Source organism: Rissa tridactyla, chromosome 1 (assembly GCF_028500815.1).
Source record: "Rissa tridactyla isolate bRisTri1 chromosome 1, bRisTri1.patW.cur.20221130, whole genome shotgun sequence".
In the NCBI taxonomy this organism is placed as follows: Eukaryota; Metazoa; Chordata; class Aves; order Charadriiformes; family Laridae; genus Rissa; species Rissa tridactyla.
The window spans coordinates 21,733,827-21,758,709 of record NC_071466.1 but is presented as its reverse complement, the minus strand read 5'-3'; the positions used below and the strand labels follow the sequence as shown (position 1 = coordinate 21,758,709).

Sequence of the window (24,883 nt, the reverse complement as noted above, 5' to 3'; positions counted from 1 at the left end):
CTCTTCTGATGCTCCTTGCTCTTTTCAAAAAAGTATGTTTAAAGCATCACTGTGTGAGAAGTTACTGTGCAAAATGTCACGCCTACATGGCACAGTGAATCACCATCAGTTTAGGGTTCAAACTATAGCATGACTACACGTGTTTCTGTGGTGCTGCACTCAGTTTAACTGGCTTCATCTTTTGGCAACGTTCATTAAATTTGAATTAATGTGACCCTCAGGTTCACACAATTTCTGTAATCTAAGGTAAACTGTTAGGCTACAGCTCAGGAATCTGTGCTATGTTGTAAACCGTAGTGTACACATAAACAAATTCAACCTCATGAGCCTTCCTCAACTACCAGGTTCCCTGCTAAAGGTATATGAGCTTTGATGAGACAGTAATCCTACTGGCAGCAATGTACAACCTAACTTAAACTCTCGACAAAAGCAAAAGGCTGTATGAGAAAATATTAACACATAAGTAAAAAGCAAAGATTTGACATTATTTTGATCAATGAACACTTACAAACTTTAGAAATAAAAGCATGAACACTCTCATGTTAACAGATTTACCTCTGCGCTTGTTTCAGAGACAATCCTGCTTATTTGACCTCTTTGCCACTGTTTCCAATCATGTACATAAACAGCACAGTGCATACTACTTTCCCACTTCACAGACTGTGGCTGAGATTCTTTATAGATGGTAACCATCTTCTCCTGCAAACTAACATTCAAAAAAACACTCTTCCAGTGGTAAAATTTTATCCAGTGAATAAAGGGCTTATTACTGCTTAACTAGCACACAGTGAAGTTTTAGTAACTATTTAACAGGCACACAGTATTGTAGTTTTTCTTCATGACATGAGAGAAATACATTAAATGGAGCTTCAAAACACATGCCATCTCATTAAAATGCTATAAAACTCTCATGTTTTCTTAAACAATGGAATTAATCTGAGCAATCCTGACCCTTCTGTATAGTACTCTTTGAAAGATGCACTATTTTCTCTCGACAACTTGAGAGCGTGGTACTCATATAGTGGCATGACTAATTCAATGGGTAGCTACATGCAAGAAGGTAAAAAGATGAAAGAAAGGAGAATAGGCAGAAAATAAGCAACTTGCACTAAGCAATGAAATTTCCATTTAAGTGCCTTCAAACACTACATATACACTATTACTTAAGCATCTACCAAAGGTTGATACACTGTGTCTAGAAATTGCCTTAACAGTTTCCTAACAGCATACCAGAATCATGTTGAAAGAAATAACTTTACTGAAGTTCTGTAACTTTGGTCATATAATAATACCGGTACTATTTGACAAAATTTCTAATGAAGGAGTGGAGAGGAAAAAGCAAGAGCAGAAAGATTTAATCTTTCAGGACAGTGTTGCATTTGTCCAGCCCCAATACTTACTACATTAGAACTGATTTGAAATAGATCATGTACTTGATTTGGAATCACAAATATTTAATAAACCACAACATCGTGCCAATCTGCCTTCTGTTCCTATACTTTCCTCAACAAAGCAACGTAAGTCAACAGCATTCCAAAAGAGAACCCAGTGCCAAACGCAACCCTAATCAGAGTTTGTTTTAACTATACTTCACCAGTTTGTAATAAGAATACCTTAACTCAAGAAAAATTCTTTGAATTTTAGTACCTTTTCAGTATGCTTTCTGATGACAGCCACTGTACAAAAATTTTACTAGGAGACACAACATGACTAATTCTCGCTGGTAGCTCTTTCTTAGAAAGTGATTTGAAATCTCCTTCATCCACAGGTTCCATGTCTACAGAATTTAAAGCTTCTGAGGTTTCAGGAATTTCTTCTAGAGGAACATCCCAGATTTCACTGTGCCTTACGACAGTATTTTTAGTGTACCTGTAAGGAGCATAAAGTAATTAGAATGGAAAGTTTAAACTCATTTTAAACCAAGTGAAAAAGCTCAATAATCACAGTTCAACATGAGAGGAATGATTCAACATGAAGAATGAAAAATAATAACTTAGAAAAGCAGAAAAAAATCCCAACAAAAGACAAAAACATTTCTAAATGCTACTTTTGAACTTTTGAACCACTCATGATTAGTAACTGATTTTTATCTTCCTTCAGATGGCACAAAGTGTACCCTCATCAAGTTTGCTGATGATACAAAACTGTGAGGGGTGGCTGACACACCAGAAGGCTGTGCTGCCATACAGAGAAACCTGGACAGGCTGGAGAGTTGGGCAGAGAGAAACCTTATGAAATTCAGTAAGGGCAAGCGTTAGGGTGCTGCACCTGGGGAGGAATAACCCCATGCACCAGTACAGGTTGGGGGCTGACCTGCTGGAGAGCAGCTCTGTGGAAAGAGACCTAGGAGTCACGGAATCTTCAGAGTTGGAAGGGACCTCTAGAGATCATCTAGTCCAACTCCCCTGCTAGAGCAGGGTTGCCTAAAGCACATCCCTCAGGGCTGCATCCAGGCGGGTCTTGAAAATCTCCAGAGAAGGAGACTCCACAACCTCCCTGGGCAGCCTGTTCCAGTGCTCTGTCACCCTCACTGTGAAGAAGTTTTTCTGTGTATTTGAACGGAACTTCCTATGTTCCACCTTGTGCCCATTGCCCCTTGTCCTGTCGCTGGGAACCATTGAAAAGAGCCTGGCTCCGTCCTCCTTAAACCCACCCTTTAGATACTTGTAAACATTAACAAGGTCTCCCCTCAGCCTTCTCTTCTCCAGGCTAAAGAGTCCCAGCTCTTTCAGCCTTTCCTCATAAGGGAGGTGCTCCAGTCCCATAATCATCTTGGTTGCCCTACGCTGGACTCGCTCCAGTAGTTCCCTGTCCCTCTTGAACTGGGGAGCCCAAAACTGGACACAGTATTCCAGTTGTGGCCTCACCAGTGCAGAGTAGAGGGGGAGAATGACCTCCCTCGACCTACCGGCCACACTCTTCCCTATGCAGCCCAGGATGCCATTGGCCTTCTTGGCGACAAGGGCACACTGCTGGCTCATGGATAATTTGCTGTCTACCAGGACCCCCAGGTCCTTCTCCTCAGAGCTGCTTCCCAGCATGTCCGCCCCTAACATATACTGGTGTTTGGCATTCTTCCTTCCCAGGTGCAGGACCCTACACTTGCTTTTGTTGAACCTCATTAGGTTCTTCTCTGCCCAGCTCTCCAGCCTGTCCAGGTCACGCTGGATGGCAGCACGGCCCTCTGGAGTGTCAGCCACCCCTCCCAGCTTGGTATCATCAGCGAACTTGCTGAGGATACACTCTGTCCCCTCATCTAGGTCATTAATGAATATATTGAACAAAATTGGTCCAAGTATTGACCCCTGAGGGACACCACTCGTTACAGGCCTCCAACTGGACTCTGTGCCGCTGATCACAACCCTCTGGGTTCTGTCACTCAGCCAGCTCTCGATCCACCTCACTGTCACCTCGTCTAGCCCATACTTCCTCAGCTTCCTAATGAGGATGTTATGAGAGACAGTGTCAAAAGCCTTGCTAAGGTCAAGGTAGATGACATCTACGGCTCTCCCCTCATCCAGCCAACCTGTTATAACATCATAGAAAGCTATCAGATTGGTCAGGCATGATTTGCCCTTGGTAAATCCATGCTGACCACTTCCAATAACTTCCTGTTCCTCTATGTGTTTGAAGACGACATCCAGAATGAGTCGCTCCATTACCTTCCCAGGGACAGAGGTGAGACTAACCGGCCTGTAGTTCCCTGGGTCCTCCTTCTTGCCTTTTTTGAAGATTGGAGTGACGTTAGCCTTCCTCCAGTCCTCAGGCACCTCTCCTGTTCCCCATGACCTTGTAAAGACAATGGAGAGTGGTCTAGCGATAACATCTGCCAGCTCTCTCGGCACTTGTGGGTGCATCCCGTCAGGGCCCATGGATTTATGAATGTCCAGCTTGGCCAAGTGGTCTCTGACCCGGTCCTCCTCAACTAAGGGAAAATCTTCCTCTCTCCAGACCTTCCCCCTTGCCTCCAGGGTATGGGATGTGTGAGGGACAGCTTTATCAGTGAAGACCGAAGAAAAGAAGGCATTCAGTAACTCTGCCTTCTCTGTGTCTTCCACCACTAGGGCACCCGTCTCATTCATCAGTGGACCTATATTTTCCCTAGTTTTCCTTTTTCTGTTGATATACTGGAAAAATCTCTTCTTGTTGTCTTTAACTGCAGTGGCCAAGCTGAGTTCTGACTGAGCTTTGGCCCTTCTAATCTTCCCCCTGCATAGCTTTGTTATATCTTGATAATCCTCATAAGTTGCTAAGCCCCTTTTCCAGAGAATATAAGCCTTCCTTTTTTTCCTGAGGCCCAGCCAAAGCTCTCTATTTAGCCAGGCTGGCCTTCTTCCCCGTCGGCTCGTCTTTCGGGACATGGGGATGGCCTTCTCCTGTGCTTCTAAGAGCACCTGCTTGAAGTATGACCAGCTTTCCTGGGCACCTTTGCTCTTCAAAACTGCCTCCCAAGGGACACTCTCAACCATGCTCCTAAACAGGCTAAAGTCTGCCCTTCGGAAATCCAAGGTGGCAGTTTTGCTGGCTCCCCGCCTCCCTTCACCAAGAATTGAAAACTCTGTCATTTCATGGTTACTCTGCCCAAGACGACCTCCAACCTTTACATCCCCCACAAGACCTTCTCTGTTAACAAACAGTAGGTCCAGTAGGGCACTTCCCCTAGTTGGTTCCTTCACCAGCTGTGTTAGGAAGTTGTCTTCCACACACTCCAGGAACCTCCGGGACTGTTCCCTCTCTGCTGTGTAGTATTCCCAGTGGACATCCGGGAAGTTGAAATCCCCCACAAGAACAAGGGCAGATGATCGCGAGACCTCTGCCAGCTGCTTATAGAATACTTCATCGGTTTCTACATCCTGACTAGGGGGTCTATAACAAACTCCCATCATGATATCTGCCTTGTTGGCCTTCCCCTTGATTTTTATCCAAACACACTCAACACTGTCATTCACACTGTTGAGTTCTAGACATTCATAACCGCCCCTAAGCTCTGTGGAAAGACACCTAGGAGTCCTGATGGACAACAGCATGATCATGAGCCAGCAAAGTGCCCTTGTGGCCAAGAAGGCCAATGGCATCCTGGGGTGCACCAAGAAGAGTGTGGCCAGCAGGTGGAAGGAGGTCTTCCTCCCTCTCTACTCTGCCTTGGTGAGGCCCCATCTGGAGTGCCCTAATCCAGTTCTAGGCTCCCCGGTTCAAGGACAGGGAACTGCTGGAGAGGGTACAGCAAAGGGCTACAAAGATGATTAGGGGACCAGAACACCTCTCTTATGAAGAAAGGCTGAGGGATTTGGGTCTCTTCAGTCTGGAAAAAAGACAGCTGAGGGGGGATCTTATCAATGCTTATAAATACTTCAAGGATGGGTGTCAGGAGGATGGGGCCAGCCCTTTTCAGTGGCGCCCGGCAACAGGACAAGAGGTAATGGGCACAAACTTGAACATAGGAAGTTCCAGCTAAACATGAGGAAGAACTTCTTTACTTTGAGGGTGTCAGAGCACTGGCACAGGCTGCCCAGAGAGGTGGTGGAGTCTCCATCTCTGGAGATATTCAAAACCCGCCTGGACGCATTCCTGTGCAACCTGCTCTGGGTGACCCTGCTCTGGCAGGGGGTTGGACTAGATGATCTCCAGAGGTCCCTTCCAACCGCTGTCATTCTGTGATTCTGTATCCTTGCACATCTTACTAACAGATGAAAGCACTATGCAATATAGGCTGCCAGCAGAAAAGCGAGCCTGACACAAATGGACTGCTGAATGTTTGTGTCTGGCTTAAAAGACATTAAATTATTAATATGATGCTTCTGGAAATCAACGTTGCCTCTGAGTGGAAGCTGCAATGTTCAACTTCTAAGATGTGTAAATACTCCTTCCAGAAGACTATTAACATTAGTGAAACATTTACCTTTCTAACATTCCCTGAAGATATAAATGCAACACAATTGGAGCTAGCTCTTTCTTAAGTAGAACACTGAATAAAGTACGGTCGTCATAACACCTTGATGAATTTTTTTTAAAATTGTGTGAACTGGATACGGATAAAATAAAGCTCAACAGCAATTAAGAGCTGGCTGGTATGTATTTTGAGCAACAGCCCAGCTTAGTACAAGTCTGTGTGAATTGTGCCAACTAGAGAAATAAGGGATTGCAGCTTGAAAAAAAACAAACCACCAACACAAAAACCTAACCGTTAATGCAAAAGAACTGGCTTCTTGTAAACATTACTGACTAAAGGAGACAGTAAGCCTGAGTTTAACTGCTGGCCATTTCTGGGCCTCCAGGAAAAAACTCTTTCCTGTTTTCAGAAAACTAACGCCTGTCTTTTCCTTCACAGGAAGGGAACAAGCTGCTCTGTCAGAGAGATCATCCACTATACACCACTACACAATTATTTATGCAAACCTTCCCGATGAAGATATTTGGAAACTGCTGGGTTAAACAGCTAACTTGTAGAACCAGGAAAGAAATGAATGCCATGCCTCATGAATATGCTGAACATGCTTACCTTGCATACAACTAGTCTGAACTATGAAATGGACAAAGGCAAGAGATCTCCCAAGTGAAATACCTCACCTCACAGGTCTTACAGCCCCCTCTCTAGTAACTCCAGTATAGCATTATAATTGCAGATCCATCAGAAAAACCACTCAATTTGGAATGAACTTCAGACTACAAGGTTTTGTCCTGGAATTCTGTATGGACTACTTTCCATCCTAATGCAAGAGTAAGATTACTGATGTTTGCTTGTCTGAAAGTCAGCTTCAGTGGAGTGCTGTGCTCTCCTACTTATATTGTTTTACATTAGTTCAGAGCTGGCCTGGGTATCCCTCAACAGCATTAAACATGGAAGAATAACCATAACACAAATGGGATTCTAAATGACCTAAGGTAGGTTTAAATTATTCACCGGTCTCTTGCCTTTTTGCAGGCAACCATCTTCACAAATGGGAAATACAGTGAGAAAGCATGACAAATGAGCTCTGGAGGGCTCGAGACCTATGCCCATAGAAAAACAAAGTGAGCCAAAAACCCCCAAAGCCTCCCAGAGGAAACATCATTCCAACTACAAGACATGGTGCACTGGGTGTAGATGTCCAGATGTCAGTAGCTGGAGAGAGTGGCTCCAGAGGTGACCAGAGAGAAGAGTCCAGGCGCTGCCCCGGTGCAGCCCGTTCCAGCTGTATCTGCAACAGACCCCCCACAGGACATGGCTGAATCTGTCAGTGAAGCTGGTGGCAACTCTAATTTAATGAAGGGCTGAAAATGCCAGGGAGAGAGAGGAGGGAACAGAAGAGAAATAAGATAGAGAACACCAACATCAAAAGAGCAGGCGGCCTTTTGTGGATGAAGAGGCACACTCCTGAAGGGTCTGAGACCCGCGGAGGGCCCATGCTGGAGCACAGGAAGAAAAGAATAAGAGGGAAGGAGCAGCAGGGAGAAAGTGCAGTGTCCTGACCCGAGGCCCTGCACTGCTCCCTGCAGGGACAGAGTGAAACCAGAAGGCAGGAGGGGGAGGAGGGTGCTTAGAATAAACTTGAGCCTGGGAAAGGGCAGGTGCAGATGCTATAAATATTTGTCTTTTGTGTCCCAATGCCTGAATCAGTAATTAAATATTTATGATAATTAGTAATAAATTAAGTTAAATTAAGTCTGTTTTGCCTGCAACAGTACTTGGTAAGTGATCTCCCTGTCTTTATTTTGACCCATGAGTTTTCTTGCTCCTGTTTCTTCTGTTTTCTCTCCAGTTGAACTAAAGAAGGGGAAGTGAGCGAGCGACCAAAAAATCCACATTAATAAAGTTATGTGTTACACAGCAACTTATATTAAAGTAACACACACACTTGATCGCAAGCATGCATCTAAGTATAGCTGCAACACAACAAAATACCCTGGTGACAGTGACAAAACAATTAGGCTGTTCAAGTTTAAATAAAGCTGCTTAACTTTACAAAAATCTTACTAAAAATTGTGACCAGCACAAGAAAACCATTACTGGGATTTAGTTGCACTTCTGAGCTAAGAGATGAAAATCCACTTATTTGCTTCCTCCTGAAAAAAGCAAATTGAGGAATTCCCTTTTTTTTTTGGAATCAAAACTTCTGATTTAACAATCTGTTTCATCAGTATCCAAAATTATTAATGAAGAATAATTATTGATTTTCAGTAATAGAGCCCATGGATTATCTTTTCAAGAAGCCAATACATTAAATGCAGCAGTGTTATCTCTGTATTTTGAGTTTCTGTTTTTTGAGTATTTGTTTTCTAATAACAGACCTTCCAAAGAGATAACTTACCTTAGGTGCATATTAAACACTCAAAAGTGGTATTTCTTTTCTTACTACCAGAGAATGGGAACTTTAATGATAACCAGTTTGGGAAGATTTGGCACTTAAGCACATTGAAGCATGATGCAAACATTTCATCTCCAACTTTTGAATCAATTACAATTTCAATACATGTTAGTTAAGATTTAGTTTGAGAATTCAGCTATGTCAAACTGCAGAGTTACACTCTGTAACTTATGTCAGTTGATGAACATGACCTGTAGTAAATTTATCACAAGTGGGCAAATTCCAGCCACTGGAGGTGACATACTAAAGCCAGTAATTTTGTTACACAAATTCAGTATTTCCAAATACTTACATTATGCACAATGTATATAGAAGTTATGCACAGTGTATTTACCCAGGTATGTAGGATGCTAGGTCTTCTTTAACTAGCTGGCAATTAATACTAAAGCTTCTTCCGTGAACAGCAGAGAAGTCAAAGAGTTCAACAGATAAGATGTTATTATCTAACACTTCTGTGAATGAATAATGTAAACATAATTAGTGCAAATCAATGACAGTATAAAGACCATTTATGGTTTTGGAGGCACAGCAACCAGTAATAAAAGACAGAATTTTGTAAAATTGCATTTGATTTATAAAAGAATTTATTCTGAACATCAACAATATGTGGAGGCTTAGCTTTGCATGTATCTATAAAACTAACTTAAAATACACCAATAATTACAAAGTATTTTTGTACAAAGAAACCAACCAGTACATGTAATTTCATTTATTAGATGGATTCCAAACCACTATTCCACAGTTGAAAAGTAACTATCTACATATTAACAATAAATGGTAGTGAGAAAAATCCTACTAAGGCATATATCTGTTATATGAACTTTTTTTTTTTGGTTGCAATGTTTTAGAGCAGCAGTGATCACACTTCCACCTGTCCATAAAGTCAGGAAGAGTGAAGGATAGCTAGTACTTTTGGAAACAATCCCATCTTAATAAACCAGGATACTTATATCACTTAATGCTGGTGTGGTCTGTAAGAGAAGACATAAACAGAGCTTTTGTCAGAAGTTGTATCTGTTATGTCTACTCCAATTAGTCCATGTTTAGATATTCTCACTGCAGGCTACCTGTCACAAGTACGAACAAAGGCATTTCAAATAAATACTATTTAAAATACAGAAGTGCATGTTTCTACATTTGAGTCAATTTAATAATATTTAAATATAAATAAATACACTCTTGATAACTTACCAACAATTGAACACAGCGTAAGTTTATCTTCGGTCATTTCTGCAAATCTTTCTTTGGCTTTCCCGTTCCACTCATTTGCCTCTTTGTAAGGCTCAAGGTAAGCCAGTCTGCACCTGATTGCCTGAAGAATAACTCAAATTATGTATTGACTACCACATATGAAGACCATCTCATTATAGCCAAATCACAGCCTTTACTTTCCACCATGAGGACAGCAAGACAGCATGACCTCGGCTTCTGGTTCCACATCACCATTATTTGATTTGATTTAAAATGACCACCCCCACCCCATGGAGAACCTCAAATTAAGATACATTCCTGCTGAAATAGAAAGAGCTTACTTCTTGCTTCCCTTTATGGTTAGGCATAGAATTAACGTGACTACACCATTGTAGAAGTCTGAAGGACTAAACACAGGGACACCAGAGTACCATGGGACCTGTGTCAGAAATTCCTGCCAGATTTTTGAAAGCTATTGATTAGGAGACAAAAAAAAAAAAAAAAAAAAGGAAAAAAAAAAAGACACACACAGGAAATCAGACTAGTTCTCCCTGGTGACAAGTGATAGGACAATAGGAAATGGGTTCAAGTTACATCAGGGGAGGTTTAGATTGGATATTAGGAAACATTTTTTCACTGAAAGTCTTATTAAACATTGGAATAGGCTGCCCAGGGAGGTGGTGGATTCACCATCCCTGGAGGTGTTTAAAAAAAGGGCAGATGGGGCACTTAGGGATATGGTTTAGAAGTGGCTTTTGTCAGGGTAGGTTAAAAGTTGGACTTGATGATCTTAAAGGTCCCTTCCAACCTCAGCAATTCTATGATTCTATGATTCTAAATACTTTGATTAAAAGAATTTAACACCTTTATTGCAAACTTTGGTGGCTACACTATGGCTCAATTTTAAATTAACTGCAAATGTTATTGTTTCCTCCTTGTTTATTGCACTGAAAGAAAGTAGAGTAAACACAGGTGGGAGGAAAGGCAGAGAAAGGAAATAAAGACAATAGAAATAAGAATGTTTTGTCAAGATATTTTTGGATACAGTCAGGAATACGAAAATATGACTGACTGACAGGTTACATAACCATTAAAAGAAAGGGCTGTGGATGACAAAGCCAACACTATGTTAAGCACAAAACCAATTCTAGTCTTGGCCAAGATATATGTCATATGAGGAGAGGCTGAGGGAGCTGGGCATCTTTGGCTTGGAGGAGAGGAGGCTGAGGGGAGACCTCATTGCCCTCTACAACTACCTGAAAGGAGGGTGGAGAGAGGTGGGGGTTGGCCTCTTCTCCCAAGTGAATAATGACAGGACCAGAGGAAATGGTCTGAAGCTGTGGCAGGGGATGTTTAGATTAGACATTAGGAAGAATTACTTTACTGAAAGAGTGGTCAGGCGCTGGAACAGCCTGCCCAGGGAGGTGGTTGAGTCACCATCCCTAGAGGTATTTAAGAAACGTGCAGATTTGGCACTTCAGGGCATGCTCTAGTGGCAGAGACTGTAGGTTGGTTGTTTGTGGTTTGGTGTTTTTTTTTTCTTTTTTTGGGTGTGTGTATGGTTGGACTCAATGATCTCAAAGGTCCTTCCCAACCATGAAGATTCTATGATTCTAAGATTTCCGTACCACTCAAGTCCATTAAAACCCCTACAAACTCTATTAACGGGCTGAAAGAAGTCTGACTTCTCTTGTAACAGCCTAATTCAAATTTCTTCACTAAGTTACATTTGAGGCAATGCCATATGTGATCATGTGCGAAGACTTACTAACGCTTACGCACAACAGGACAGAGCTGCACAAGCAACCTTCCTTCTGATACTCTTACCTTCTGAATGCTTGATTTTGCAATTTCATGTTTCAAAGAATTTTAAATCCTTTAAAATTATTTTTTTTTTATATGGAGAAGATTTGAAACCATAGCAACACATAAGCAGACTCAAACCTACTGATCTATTACTTGCATTAAAATTAATAGCAACAGGAAGGTGTTATTTCTTATGCAAACTTCAAGTGTAAACACCTTGCCAGAGTGTTTCACCATAACCTATATATGGCATAAGAATGCTGAAATTTAAAAATAACTGATGGGTTCAGGTTTTTTTAGACCATTCTCTAGCGATCACATACCCATCTGTACGTGTAACTAAACTTTTCTCCTTTATCATCAAAGTGAGGAGGCCTAGTGGTACGTGGCCAAGAGCTGACAAACTCTTTACCAGATTTTTCTGAGCATTTATATTTGGTCTAGAACAAGCATCAGTTGGAATGATGGGATAATACACATCAAAAATACCAACACCTTATTCATTAGCCGCTCTGATCTGAAGCATTAAGACATTGCAACTACAAGAACATTTTGCCATTTTCAGAATGTTTCCTCTCCCTTGCTGTCAAAAAGGCTCAATTATTTTGGCTGAAACTTTCCCCAGAAATATCTGCTCAAAATATAAACAATTAAATTATTTTCTCAGTAAAAGACACTGGCCAAACTTAGTTACAACAATCACTACTTCTGGTGCCTACAACTGGTTAAAAAACGCTTATCAACATATGAAGTTTTAAAAAGATTAGCTTCTGGTTGGCAAAGAGAACAATCAAAAGAACAGCTGAAGAAAAAGAATTATTTTCTACTTATGTGTGTTTTTTATTTAACAGAAATACTTTGCCATTTACTCAGTTTTTCTCCTTGTCAGAAGGGAAAAACTCCTACAATACCTAAAGTTAGGAAAGCATCAAACTTTAAATGCCATAAACCAAACAAAAATATGTATTTTTAAGAGACCATTATTAGATCATTATTTGAAAACGAAAGAATGTAAAAATTCATTTGGCTTACTATGGAGTAAAAGAAGGTATTTGAATAAAACACACACACACAATGTATATACACCTCCTTACTGCAAGGTAACATTAAATTTCATTTAAAACCAAATGATACAAAAAAAATAATTAAAAGAGTTTTCAATGTGCACCCAAAACATAATTAATCATAAACCCATGTGGAAAAGAACTTGCTTAACATTTTATTTACTTCAGAATGTTAATAACCCTCTCTTTTCCCTTACATCTATTGAGATTCTATTAAATTTGAGTATTCAATCCAGGCAACCACTTATTTACCTTTTCTGGGATGCTCAGAAACTCCTTTTTTATTCTGCGTATGTCACTAAGAGTTAAGTTGGCAACGTTGCCAAAATCAATATATTTTACTGTAACTTCTTGACGACTTGGCAGCCCTTCAAGAAAAACAACCCAAGCTATTAAAACAAAAAAATAGTATCTGATACAAGTTAAAGCACCAGAATTTCAGAGCAAAATCCACATTTACACCGTATAATCATAATAAACCACATATTCCAGTGTTCTACAACACAATTCAAAAAACGATATTCTTTAAGAGCCAGCTCTTTTGGGTTCCTGAAATGACAGAGTTAGCATTTTGATCCCCTTCCATCTAACCACTTTATGAGACACTGGCACGTTAAACACATGCCAAGTAGACATGTCAGCATATTGGCATGCTACAACTGCCCATACAGGCAACATACAGGTCAGTACAAGTACACCCCCCATTTCCTTCAGAATTACTATAGGGAACTATTATCCCGCACTAGTTACACCCAGAGGTGACTATAACAGATAAATCTGTAGTTCAGATCTGTAATAGTAGGTGAAACATTAATTAAAATAATTACAGAATAGTATTTCAGTATAATATAAAAACTAAAGCATACCGCTTTTCTTTTAAAAAAAATAAAAAACTGTATAAAACACTCCATTAATAGCAAAAGAATATAACACAAATTAGTTCTACTGACTTTATGAACCTACCTGTCAGTATAAGAATGCCTAGTAAAAATTATGGCTGTTTATTACTATGCATATCCAGCACAGGACTCTGATCTAGTACCACATCTGATTTTGCAACCTAGCATCAGAGTGAAAGAATCAATACTTCACCTATAATCTGTGCTCTGTACCAATTCCCATCTTCCTGTTTTGCAATACAGGCTTGGCCTTCAACTGGGCAGACAATTTCCAAGTTTTTCCTATACTCATGTTTATATACCTCCTGAATTTTCTTTGAAAAAGATAAAGAATCCAGGCTATCTCTCTAAAATAAGAAAAACAAAACACATGTGTACACCAGATGTTTCTTTTTCTAAAATGGCATTTTTGCTCTTCTAAGGAACATTTTTTTTCTAGTAGTGTACTTCCTAGTCTTCACCCCCAAACTAAACAGTGGTAAATTCACGTGAAGTGAATTTAAAGAGCCTAACAATTGTTGAATATTGCTCTGTTCAATCACCACTCTGAACAGTTTAACACTACATACCTACATCAGAATTAAACCACGTAACAAAACTGACAAAAAAAAAGTTAACTTTCTGGAATTCTAAGAATTTCTGGAATTAATCTAGGATTCATCTAGGATTGTAGGGATTAATCGTGTCTATTAATTCAAGGAATCCTAAAACTGGTAACAAGGGACAGAAGTTAACGGAAATCGTAGCTTATTTAATGTGGACTACAAGTACCTCAACATTAAAATGTTCAGTTTTACTAAACTTATTTCTAAACTTACCAACTGGAGATAGAAATCACTTGGACTATTAATGTGACAAACTATAACACAGACGACTTCTCCTTCTTGTGGAATCTTAGGTGGACTATACTGCAAGACGGTATTATTTTCTAACTGACTGGGAAGCTGTGATCTAAACCTAAGGTAAACAAAATGAAATTCTGAATAAATTTTATCAAAATTTACTGAGAAGGAACCCTTTTATATTCAAATATCAAGTTTCCCATGAAAAATGCAAAATGGTCCTATAAAAATAACTTGATTCATGTTTGTATGAATAGATTGAACTTTCCTTCTTGCATTTGGTGCAGCCAGTTCTCTCTAATGCTTCTCCCATCACAAACGTAACAACATATGAAGAATGATATATGGCAGCTGGTTCCTAAAAAGATGTTCTTATTTGGGATGCAGTAGCGTACATTAAAATTGTTAAAAAAAAAAGTGTAAGGCTAGAATCCACTACATAGACAAAACCATCTTCTTTTAGATTTCCTTTTCCTCACTTTAAGGAAAAACCAATTACCTGAGGAACACAGATGCAGTAAAAAACCACATCTCCTGCTGTTCTCACCACCCTAACTAGTTATGCTCAAATATAAACAAAGACCTTTCTTTGTGTGCAGCAAAATGAACTGTCATTTCCTACACATTTGCATGCCATATCCCTGTATCCAAACAGCAGAACACTCATGTTCTCTATCTCCTGCCTCTTCCACTGGTCCCTCCAAAGCAGCTCTCCTCTGTCCTAATGCCAACATCAAGCTCCCTCCCCCTTATGCCCTATCATTGTTTCTCCTATTCGTTGTGCTATATGCATCATGTCACCTGCCTGGTTCAGAGTGCTGACTAGCCAGGGACTGCTTACCAGCCACATCAGATACAAGGCCAATTCCTGTATGTTTTTCTGTTCGTGGCAGACACTAAGGGCTTCTCCTTTCACCTCTTGTTACTCTAATTTGGACAAAAATTTAAATTTTGTCATTTTCTATAATAAAGCTCATTATCCACATAAAGCCCTGACTAGTTCAAAAGAGCACTTATTAGTGAACGTGGAAAAAGGAAATCAACAGAAATCGCTGAAGGTGAGTACATCACACATCAATATATCAAACACTACAAAACCAACTTGCTTGGTAAAACTTCACTTGATAGGTATTATGCTGTTATCATTTATGGCATAAGAGCATCAACTAAAGGAAAACACATACCTTGCCAAGTCTAAGAAAACTAATGCATCCTTGAGAGACACTGGCATGTTATTGCTTATTTTATTAAATGGAGGTTTTTTCAAATCCACAATGAGAACACCATCCTCTTCTCTAAATATGGTCATTAAAACAACTTTATTATTGACCATTCCTAAAAATTTTGTCGTTGCTTCCTCTCCCCAACCTTCATTCTGTGTTAGGAAGAAAAAGGTAGTTACTGAAGATGTCAGAGAATATTAAAACAAAAAACCCCACAATTAGTAATTAAAAAAAAAAAAGGCAGCAAGGAAGGGAACACAGATGCATCTGAACAGATGAAATACTGAACACAGACTGCCTGGTCCGTAGCCAGGACAGCACTAAACAGTATTCTTCTATGATGGATTTATAAGTGTTTTTAATTGTATAAAACTGAGTCAGATCAAAGGGCTGCAGTTTCCAACATGTTTCTTTTGAGAATTCAAGATTTCATCCCCTCTGATTGTTCTGATAGATAAATCAGAGTTGTCATACACCATTTCATCTCATGACTTACATTTCTGCTCTCCCAATAAGTTTGAAAGTTTACTCCTGTATTTTCGTGTCTTTATACAAATGTACAACATATTTTGTTAATTTACACATTCCTCCTCTCCACAACATCCTTCTTGAGGGTTTATCTACCTTGAAAAAGTCTGTCTGAATTTATTTCTCTTGGATCAAGTTAATACATTTCTCATTTGATACTGCAAAAATCTGTGCTTTTTAGGTGGGAAAAAAAAATAAAAATAAATGAAAGTGCATGTAAGAAAGACATTTTACCCACACTGGTGAAAACTGTTTCAGATCTTCCCTATTTAAAGCTATTTCAGACAACATCAGACTGGCAAAAAAAAAACCCAACCCAAAAAAACCACAAAACCAACCAGCAGTTCTACTGTCAGAAACGCACAGCTGCACTGGACACAGTTCATTCCCACATGAATATGGCAAAAATAAAGAAAGCCTAATAAATAAGTGAATAATGAAGAAAATAATGCTGCAACATATGTCCTTTTTCTAAGGGGATAAAGGCTGTCAGTACTTTTATTTATCATTATACTGAAAGAGAACACATAGCACTTTTCAATATGTTGCAAAAAATTTTAAGTAACAAAGACAATCCTCAAAAAGAGTCTCTTAAAAATTCTCAAACCATTTTTTCTCTGGAAAAAGTTACTACTTTCTCTGGAAAGTTACTACTTGCATAAAGTTATCAGACAGACATGAAATAAGAGTATCAGGTCTGTACTTTGTTTTTAAATTTGACAAAAGAACATGTCTAGAGTAAGAGTAGTGAGATTTAAGCTTGAAATATGTATTCATAAACCCAGAGGCTTTTAAAGACAGTCTGCCATAAGCTTGTTTCCTTTCCAATGAAAGCAATGCAACCCATCATTTTACAAAAAATAAAATATACCCTGTACTCCTCTCAAGCTCCCTTCTGCTTATACTGGAATAAGATCATTGTAAATTATGTATGTAAGTTCTTCAATATAAATCTTAGGAAGAAAAAAAAAAATATCTCCTGAAATAGTACCAACAGCTTTTACTTACTGCATTTCTGGGAACAACATCCTTCAACGAACACCGTACTGCTAAAGGAGGAACAGCTGCAAGTTCTGCCTCAATATGCTGATCAGGTTTCCTTACAAACAAACAAATGTCATCTGTTTCAATAGTTTCCTGAGTAGCAGTTTTGGGCCTTTCAGTGTGAATGTATCTATTGTCAATGGGAAAAAAAGCAGTACTAGCTTTAAAGAAAAGCAAAACCCCAACGCCAACCCCCCGCACCCAAATCAAATGCCTGACTTAAAATAAAGGCCATTATTGCAATAATAGACATAATGTCATTGAAACAAAACTAAAAAGTCTCAATGAAATGCCTTTTTTTTTTTCTTTAAAACATTGAGGACTCACGTGTTCTCTTTTGCAATGCAAGTTTAAGTTAAACATTTGAAGGTATGAAGGCTTGTACACTTGTATACTTACATACATTGACACTTTTCTTGTGGGAAATACATATGTACAAAACATTAGTGTCATTTGTATATCTGGTTATCTGCTTGCGTGAAGCTGATGGAGGACTTGTTTCTTAGTAGAGATCCTCTTGAGTAGCAACAGTCAAGGACAACAATCGAAGACAAAAAACTCTCTCTGTAAACATACCCTGAGAAAACGAGAACTACAGAGCTCCCAAAATCTATCAGGAACACTTCCAGCAGTGCAATATCACAAACTTTGTATCCTATCGGACCACAAGACTTCCTCTCATTTTCACTTCTTAGGGGAATTAGTCCAGTGATAGTTCCACGGCACCACATTCCAGTTTCCTTACTCTTAATGAAAGTTCTACCACCTATACGGAAGCAAATTAAAAAGACACCAAAGACTAAATTCAGTATTTGCAGGTATTTCACACTGGAAGCATTATCAGAGTTCTGCATAATGTTCCATTGTTGCCTGTCTTCCACACAGGTAGTAACGAGTGCTACTGATAAAATAAAGACATTAAAAACTTTGTCTTGATAGCCACCAGAAGTTTTCTCCCTCATTTACACAACGCCTGTAAAGCTAGGAGGTGTTAGGCTTCTACTGAGAAGTAATTTCTGTCTACCTTTCTATACCTCTTAGTAAAGTGGCAAAAACCCAATGAAGTTGAGGGCTATTACATACTTTTTGTAAGCTTTCTAAACACCTACCAGAAGCGAGTAACAGTGTCAATGTGTGGGCTAGAAAATAATTTTAAATGATTTGGCAATGCATTATTGTCATTGTCTTTCGGTTTTAATTCCAGAATAGTTTCTATCCAGTTAGTGAACTTTAAAAAAAAATAAATACATCCACTCAAAGGGAACGTTGCTTGCATGCAAGAAACTAATTTACTGAAGTAATAGAAGAACTAGGCTACTCATTAAAATAGGTACACTGAAAAAAGAACTATCAGTTAACAATTACCACCTAATGCTGGAAAACAGTCAATTTACAGTCAGGTGTTTCAACTGCTGGTTACTCTAAGCGCTCAATTTGCTGAGGCTAAGAACCGCGGAGTCTTTTTTACTTCTACTGTTTTCATTTATATGATTTAATAATAATTTAGTTTATCAAACAATGTGTACAATGTTCCCAAAAAGCATTAATTGTAGATCCCAGGACAGACAAGCACTGCTTGACTATGTGAAGGCAGAGGTGGGGAGGGGGGAGGAAAAAAAAAATACTAAGGAAACATACTACAAGACAGTATTTTAAGCTAATGTAGACCTTTAGAAATTAATAATTTACCTAGTTGCAAAACATCTGAAGGCAAGAGATATGAACTCTTATTACAACAAAAGTTTTTCAATTTCTTCTCCAAAACCCCTGCTTCTTTCTTCTGTGAGTATCTCCGAATATAGAAGTGGCATGGATTTATAACATGGCTAACAATCACTAGTTCTGTCCAACCTGAGTAAGACAGAAAACAGATTATCAGCCACTCTCCAAGTGACTCCGACCGGTGTTATTAGACAGGTGATTAGGTTTATGAGGAGGGCCACGAAGATGATCAGAGGGCTGACCTTTGCTATGAGGACAGCCTGAGAGAGTTGGGGTTGTTCAGCCTGGACAAGAGGAGGCTCCGAAGAGACCTTATAGCAGCCTTCCAGTATCTACAGGAGGCCTATAGGATAGATGGGGAGGGACTCTTTATCAGGAAGTGTAGCAATAGGAGAGCAGACCCGGGAGTGTTTTTGCAGAGCAAAACTGCTGGTACTAAGAATGACATCTGCACTGTAAGCACCTCCCAGACTAGTTTTAACTGGAAGGAAATCAATTCGTGTGCCCCAAGTCTGCTCTTACACGTGAGCAAATACATGCTAACTTGAGACAGTCAGGAGATCTTCTTCCTAGTACGTTCCTGACCCCAACTACAATGCTAACGTACGTGTCCAACCTCTCCAAGAAATTCCAATGCCTGCTCTCGCTGCTTACAAGATGGGTCTCTGTTAGTAAACTAAACCATTTACCAGATAGGAAAACCACTAACCAGCTTTGTGTTGAAAAGGTGTTTCCTTCTTGAAGAGTTTCTTCCTCTGTTCACCAGCATGATATTCTGCAGGAAACTCTGTTTGTTTATTGTTTTAGGAAAATAGTTTAATGAATTAGGTTAGTTAAGCATTTATATATATATATATGCAGTAAAGCAGCAAACACAGTAAAGAGAAATTACATGTGTCTGTAAGGGTACTGCAGAGGCAAAATCTCTCCTATTTGATGCAACTGAAACAGATGCATGTGCAGTCCACGTGGCCAGCCCACATGCTACCTCCAAGATTACAAAACTATCATTAAAATTTGTAGATTCAAGACACGCAAAACCCATAACACTGTGGTTTGAAGGAATTTTGTTCTGACAGGAGTTTTGTGAAATCCTCTGGGATTCTGGAATATACTATTTCAGACAGTCATGCCCAAGCTCTGAAATTTATTTTCCCTTGATCACAGCTATATGCTAGCACAATTACTCTCACATACCACCCGTACCCGCTCCCTCATCCTCCCCAAGCATTACTCATCACAGGAATTTTCTAGGTACGTTGTGCACATAAACCACTCTGAAGTTAAGCATCTTAGTTGTACTGTGGGAAGCATCTAACTATTACATATCCTATTATCTAATTGGATTTTTTATGTTCCAACCTGTTCCTAACGCCTTCAGCCCTATCACTCAGCACCTCCTGGACACCAGCTTGGTAGGCTCCGCTGGACTCACTCCAGTATGACAGTGACTTTCAGTACTGCAGGGTCCAAAACTGGACACAATACTCCACATTCAGTCTCACAAGAGCCTGAGAGGGGAAGGATCACTTCCTGGACCTGTTAGTTACACTCTTACTAATACAGTTCAGGGAAAAGCTGACAACAAGCTGAAGAACCTAACTGTTATTGCCAGTTAATGTAGAACAATACCCCAGAAGATGATTCAGGAAGACAAAGGAACTGCCAGAAAAACATACTGCAGGAGCCACTGCCAGAAACTCTGAGGAGGACTGTAATAATTAAGAGTCAAATAGAATCATCCAGGTAAACACAGGAACTCATGACCCCTCTTCGAGAGAACTTGGGAGAGAGTTTTCACTAAGTTAAGCTGAAGGAGGACAAAAAAGAAACAATGCTAACTGGAAGGAAGATAATGTGAAATACAGACATCATTAAAGAACTTATATGAGCCAAGTATAACTACAAACGGACAACATAATACAAAACACATAAATAACACCATGCTTAACAATGGAACACTTAAAGGTATTAAGAAACTTACTTTCCAGGTCATCTTCAAATATTTCTTCTATTATGACATCAGGACTGGATGGAGACTTGGGCAGAGCAGGAATACTCTGATGACGTATCACAGGAACTGTTTCTTGTACTTGAGTATTTTTCACTTCTTTGTGAACACCAAGTTTATTTGCAAGAGCCTTTATTTCCCTTTCTCTGCTAAGTGCTGGAAACATATTCTCTACAGATGACTGAGTATCACAGCTTGGCATTTCTTCTTCAGCATCAAGGATAAGAGTATGTTGTCCATTATCTTCACTACATTTGGGAAAACATTTATTTGGAGACAAATTACTGTAATCCAGTCTGTTTTCAGAAAAGCACACAAGTCAAAGCAGAGGTTTTATTAAGAATGTATCACTGTGTTAAGCAAGCACCTTGTAAGAGCTGGTTGAAAAAAACTGTATTATGTTCTAGAATACCAAGACAACAAACACAATAACAAGATTTCTGAAACCTAAAAAGGATTGGCACAGAAATGGTACATATTCTCGCACACAGCTCAGTACAAACAAGAGCCACCTCTGCCTAAATGATCAGAGACCACAGATATAAATACAAATCATCTGAAAAAACACATTAATGATGTGATAGTTAAAAACGAAAGACATCAGATGCTTTTGTACTAACAGCTACTCTTCACTGTAATCTGCAGGATTTTCAAATATTACAGTATGCAATATGCTTTTTTTTTTTTAACATAACCAGTGCTAACTACAATGACCCTAACAGCAACTCCATTCCATTTTCTCAAGTTTTTGTCAAAGACTGCAGGGAAAAATAAAGGGGACTAATAAAATAAAAGCAATTGTAATTTTAAAAATAAAAGTTGTGTTTTTCCAGGTTTAAGTTCATCTTAAGTAATTTCTTTTGGCATTTGACGTAATCGGCATTTAGACTGTGAAGTGGAAATACTATAATTTTAGTATTTGCTGTTGACTTTGGAGATTTATTTACACTTACATGAAGTAACTTTTATATGGTGAAATAATAAACAACTCTATTGTATCACTAAACATCAGCCAAAGCTGAAAAAAACCCACACAGCATAAGAAAATCTTAGTAACTTAACTGATACAGTGAAATATAGTTGGGTGAAACCCCAGTAAAACTGAAATGTCAGAACGGAAACGCTAAGTGGATGAACTGGAATGCTGACTGAAATACCAGCATCTGAAGTTTTGCTTTGTGTCATTATACTCTTAGAAACCAACACACATATGCAGTTGTTTTTTTTTTTAAAATTTAATCTCCAATAAATATTTAACCATTAGAAGAACAGGTAAGTTACTGTACTCATCCTCTTTATTAAAAAAACATACTTACTGCCCTGTTGTTCCCCATTCAATCTTGCCCAGTTTTTTTAACAAAGATGTAATCTCATCAGTGTTTAGGAAGAATCTCGAGAGAAGAGAAGCAGCATTACAAAAAGCACCACGAATACCTAAAATCACTCTGATGGTTTGAGATGTACAGTATTTTTCAGCACAATATTCATGGAGGAGCAAAATTAAGAGATTAATTGCCTACTCCAGGTTCATTCTTCCATGCTTATTAGCACAGGTTTGGTTGCTCATTTATCTTCACATTCATACTTAAAAACTTTCTTGCCTTTTGCTTTCTTTCTCTCTCACGCACTGAGTCCTCCAGCATTCACTTACTGAGTCTTCGCACCTAAACTCAGTTTAGTTCAATAAATTATTCTGCACAGAGAAAAAGAATTCTCCAACAGTCATGAAGAAAAAAACAGAACTGAAGTCCAAAATGCATGTTCTTTTTGTTCTGTTTGTTGTTACGCTAATAAACAGCTGTTTCCTTTACCAATGAAATCTAGCAAAATCTTTTAAGTACTTCTACAGTTAGGCTAACACAACTGTCAATATAACATCATTCAATCACATCCTTAGCTTTGTTGTCCAGTTATAATGAACAATTTGTGAAAACTGAGATGTAAGCAGTATTGAACAGCGCATCTTTTCTTCTCCCCTGGCCACTTTCAGGAATCTACTCGTTGTTCTACAGTATTTTAGGTTTACAGAATGCGCCTCAACTCTTATGCACTTCCTAGTTGTGATTTTTTCACCTTTGGTGCTATTTTGGAGTGGGACCAGCATGTGAGACCTTTATACTTACCCTCCATCTCCTTTCTCCCCATTTTGTTCAAGTTCTTAAAAGGTCTTCAAATGCAAAACAAATTTGATTTGGTCATGTTTTATCTTTCTTCTAGGTTGGGAGATTTTGCCATTGTACATTTAATAGGCTTCTCTGAAATTCTCATTCACCACTGACATTATCTACAAAACAGGCCCTACCTACCAGGTCACTAAGTTTACTAGAAGATTCCTTTATCCATATTCTAATGGCTCAACACATGACAGGAGGAGCCATAACTTTTGTCAAGCTTTGAAACACAGTACCCAGGGAAGCGGTTGACTAGACATCGTGCTCAGGGACATGGCTTAGTGGTGGACTTGGTAGTGTTAGGTTAATGATCGGACCCGATGATCTTAAGGGTCTTTTCCAACTTAAATGATTCTATGATAATGTTTCACACTTTGCACGCAGGTAATCAACTCTGAGCTTCATTCCTCTGCGCCAGTCACAATCTGATGGCACACAACCGCTCTATCACCCGGTGTGCTTCCATGTCCTGAAATATAATGGGATCCCAGGAAGTTCCAACGTAACACCATCTTTGTTCTGTCCCTCCTTCATCGTTCCTTAATGTGGCCTTTATACACTAGGATTACAGTACTCTGGACCAGCCTTATGACCAAGCTGCATAGGGTCAGCTGTACCATATGACAAATTCTGTTGCTCATTTCTGGTATAGAAACCATATTTGTCATTTCCAATGAGCGCAACATGGTAACTGGGTTTTTCCACAAATTTCTTCTTAGACATCAGTGCCCCAAAACACGTTTAAGTCTCTCCTGAAGGTGAGAAATGAATTAATTTAAAAAAAAATAATTAAGCTATTATTGCCCCAATTTATTTCTACTTACAAGGGCAGGAGGGGAAGCTTAAAAGTGGCAGAAGTCTGTCAAAAATTTTTAAATGCATATATATTTCTTTACACCACAGCAAATTGTACGTGCTTTCTCCCTGATGCCTCAGATGAAGGCTATTGTGTCTCACTGTTAGTGATGAGTTTATATACATCTGAACTAGTAGTTTATCAGTAAAACACAAGCAAAGCAGCTCGATTTCTGCTCTTTAACTGTTACACGAACAGTTTTTGTAATTAAGATAACCAGTTCATCCATTTACCTCCCAATATACCTCCTGCTGCAGTTGTTTACCTTGGAGATATTTTTTCCTTCAAACTATTCACTCTTGACAGCTCAGCCTCAACTGGCAACTTCAAATTATACAACACCTGAAATTAAAAAGTACAGTCTCAGCTTCTATTAACACAAAAAGGAGATTATACAGACATCTATTATCTAAAACATGACAGAGTATGACATCTTTAATTTTAGAGAAAGAAACAACAATTTACTCATTAGCAGACAAAAGCCAATTCTCAATTGTCTTCTTACATTGTTAAGACCTAATGATTAGAGATTTTGTAATGTTAGCATGTACGTAGAAGGAGGACTCAAATTCTCCTTTTATATGAACTGAGAAAGTAACTTCTAAGTAAGAAGGCCGACGTGAGGACAGTGGTGGGTACCAGCTCCCAAAGGTCACACTGGACAAGATAGACGCAAATGCCAAAAAAAAAAAAAAAAAGGAGGGATCAGACTTCTTTCCTGGGTCAGATGAGAAAGACTGTTTCTTCACGTGGAAAGTGACAAATGGATGCAAGGAACATGACAGTCTAAAAATCAAACTACTTAAAAAAAATAAAATTATGAGACCAGTTATTCATCATTTTTCTCAATAAAAGACTACCAAAGCTCTAAATGAAACAACTGGGTAGCAGATTTAGAAAGAACAGACGTAGTTGTTTTATATACGCCTCATTTTAAATATTAAAAGATGGAGCTCACTGCCACTGCATATGAATACATACACACACGCATACATACTGCCACAAGCATTATGAAGACATTCAAGAAAGTGTTACACAAGGTTGTGATACAATGAGGAAATGTTTAATACATGTATGTAATGACCCTGAAGTATCCTACAGATTATAAAATCTTTAACCTTCAACTTCCCATACTCACTAAATACCCAGGTTCTTGGATTTTTCCTCCACGCATCTTTTCC

The 24,883-nt window shown here is 38.9% G+C and overlaps 1 protein-coding gene across 1 annotated transcript in view; it reads right to left on the bottom strand.

Annotated features, from left to right (window-relative positions):
* The window catches only part of RNF17 (ring finger protein 17), a 54,532-nt gene that overhangs the window by 17,495 nt on the left and 12,154 nt on the right, over positions 1-24,883 (bottom strand). Inside the window, exons 10-23 of the mRNA XM_054182981.1 lie at positions 23,968-24,044; positions 21,992-22,066; positions 20,649-20,923; positions 18,632-18,793; positions 17,519-17,708; positions 16,907-17,072; positions 15,332-15,522; positions 14,124-14,262; positions 13,499-13,652; positions 12,659-12,774; positions 9,537-9,657; positions 8,680-8,797; positions 1,648-1,869; positions 556-706 (exon numbers count right to left, since the gene is read on the bottom strand). Of these exons, the coding sequence (XP_054038956.1) occupies positions 556-706; positions 1,648-1,869; positions 8,680-8,797; positions 9,537-9,657; positions 12,659-12,774; positions 13,499-13,652; positions 14,124-14,262; positions 15,332-15,522; positions 16,907-17,072; positions 17,519-17,708; positions 18,632-18,793; positions 20,649-20,923; positions 21,992-22,066; positions 23,968-24,044 (2,157 nt within the window). The remainder of the gene's footprint in view (positions 1-555; positions 707-1,647; positions 1,870-8,679; positions 8,798-9,536; positions 9,658-12,658; positions 12,775-13,498; positions 13,653-14,123; positions 14,263-15,331; positions 15,523-16,906; positions 17,073-17,518; positions 17,709-18,631; positions 18,794-20,648; positions 20,924-21,991; positions 22,067-23,967; positions 24,045-24,883) is intronic.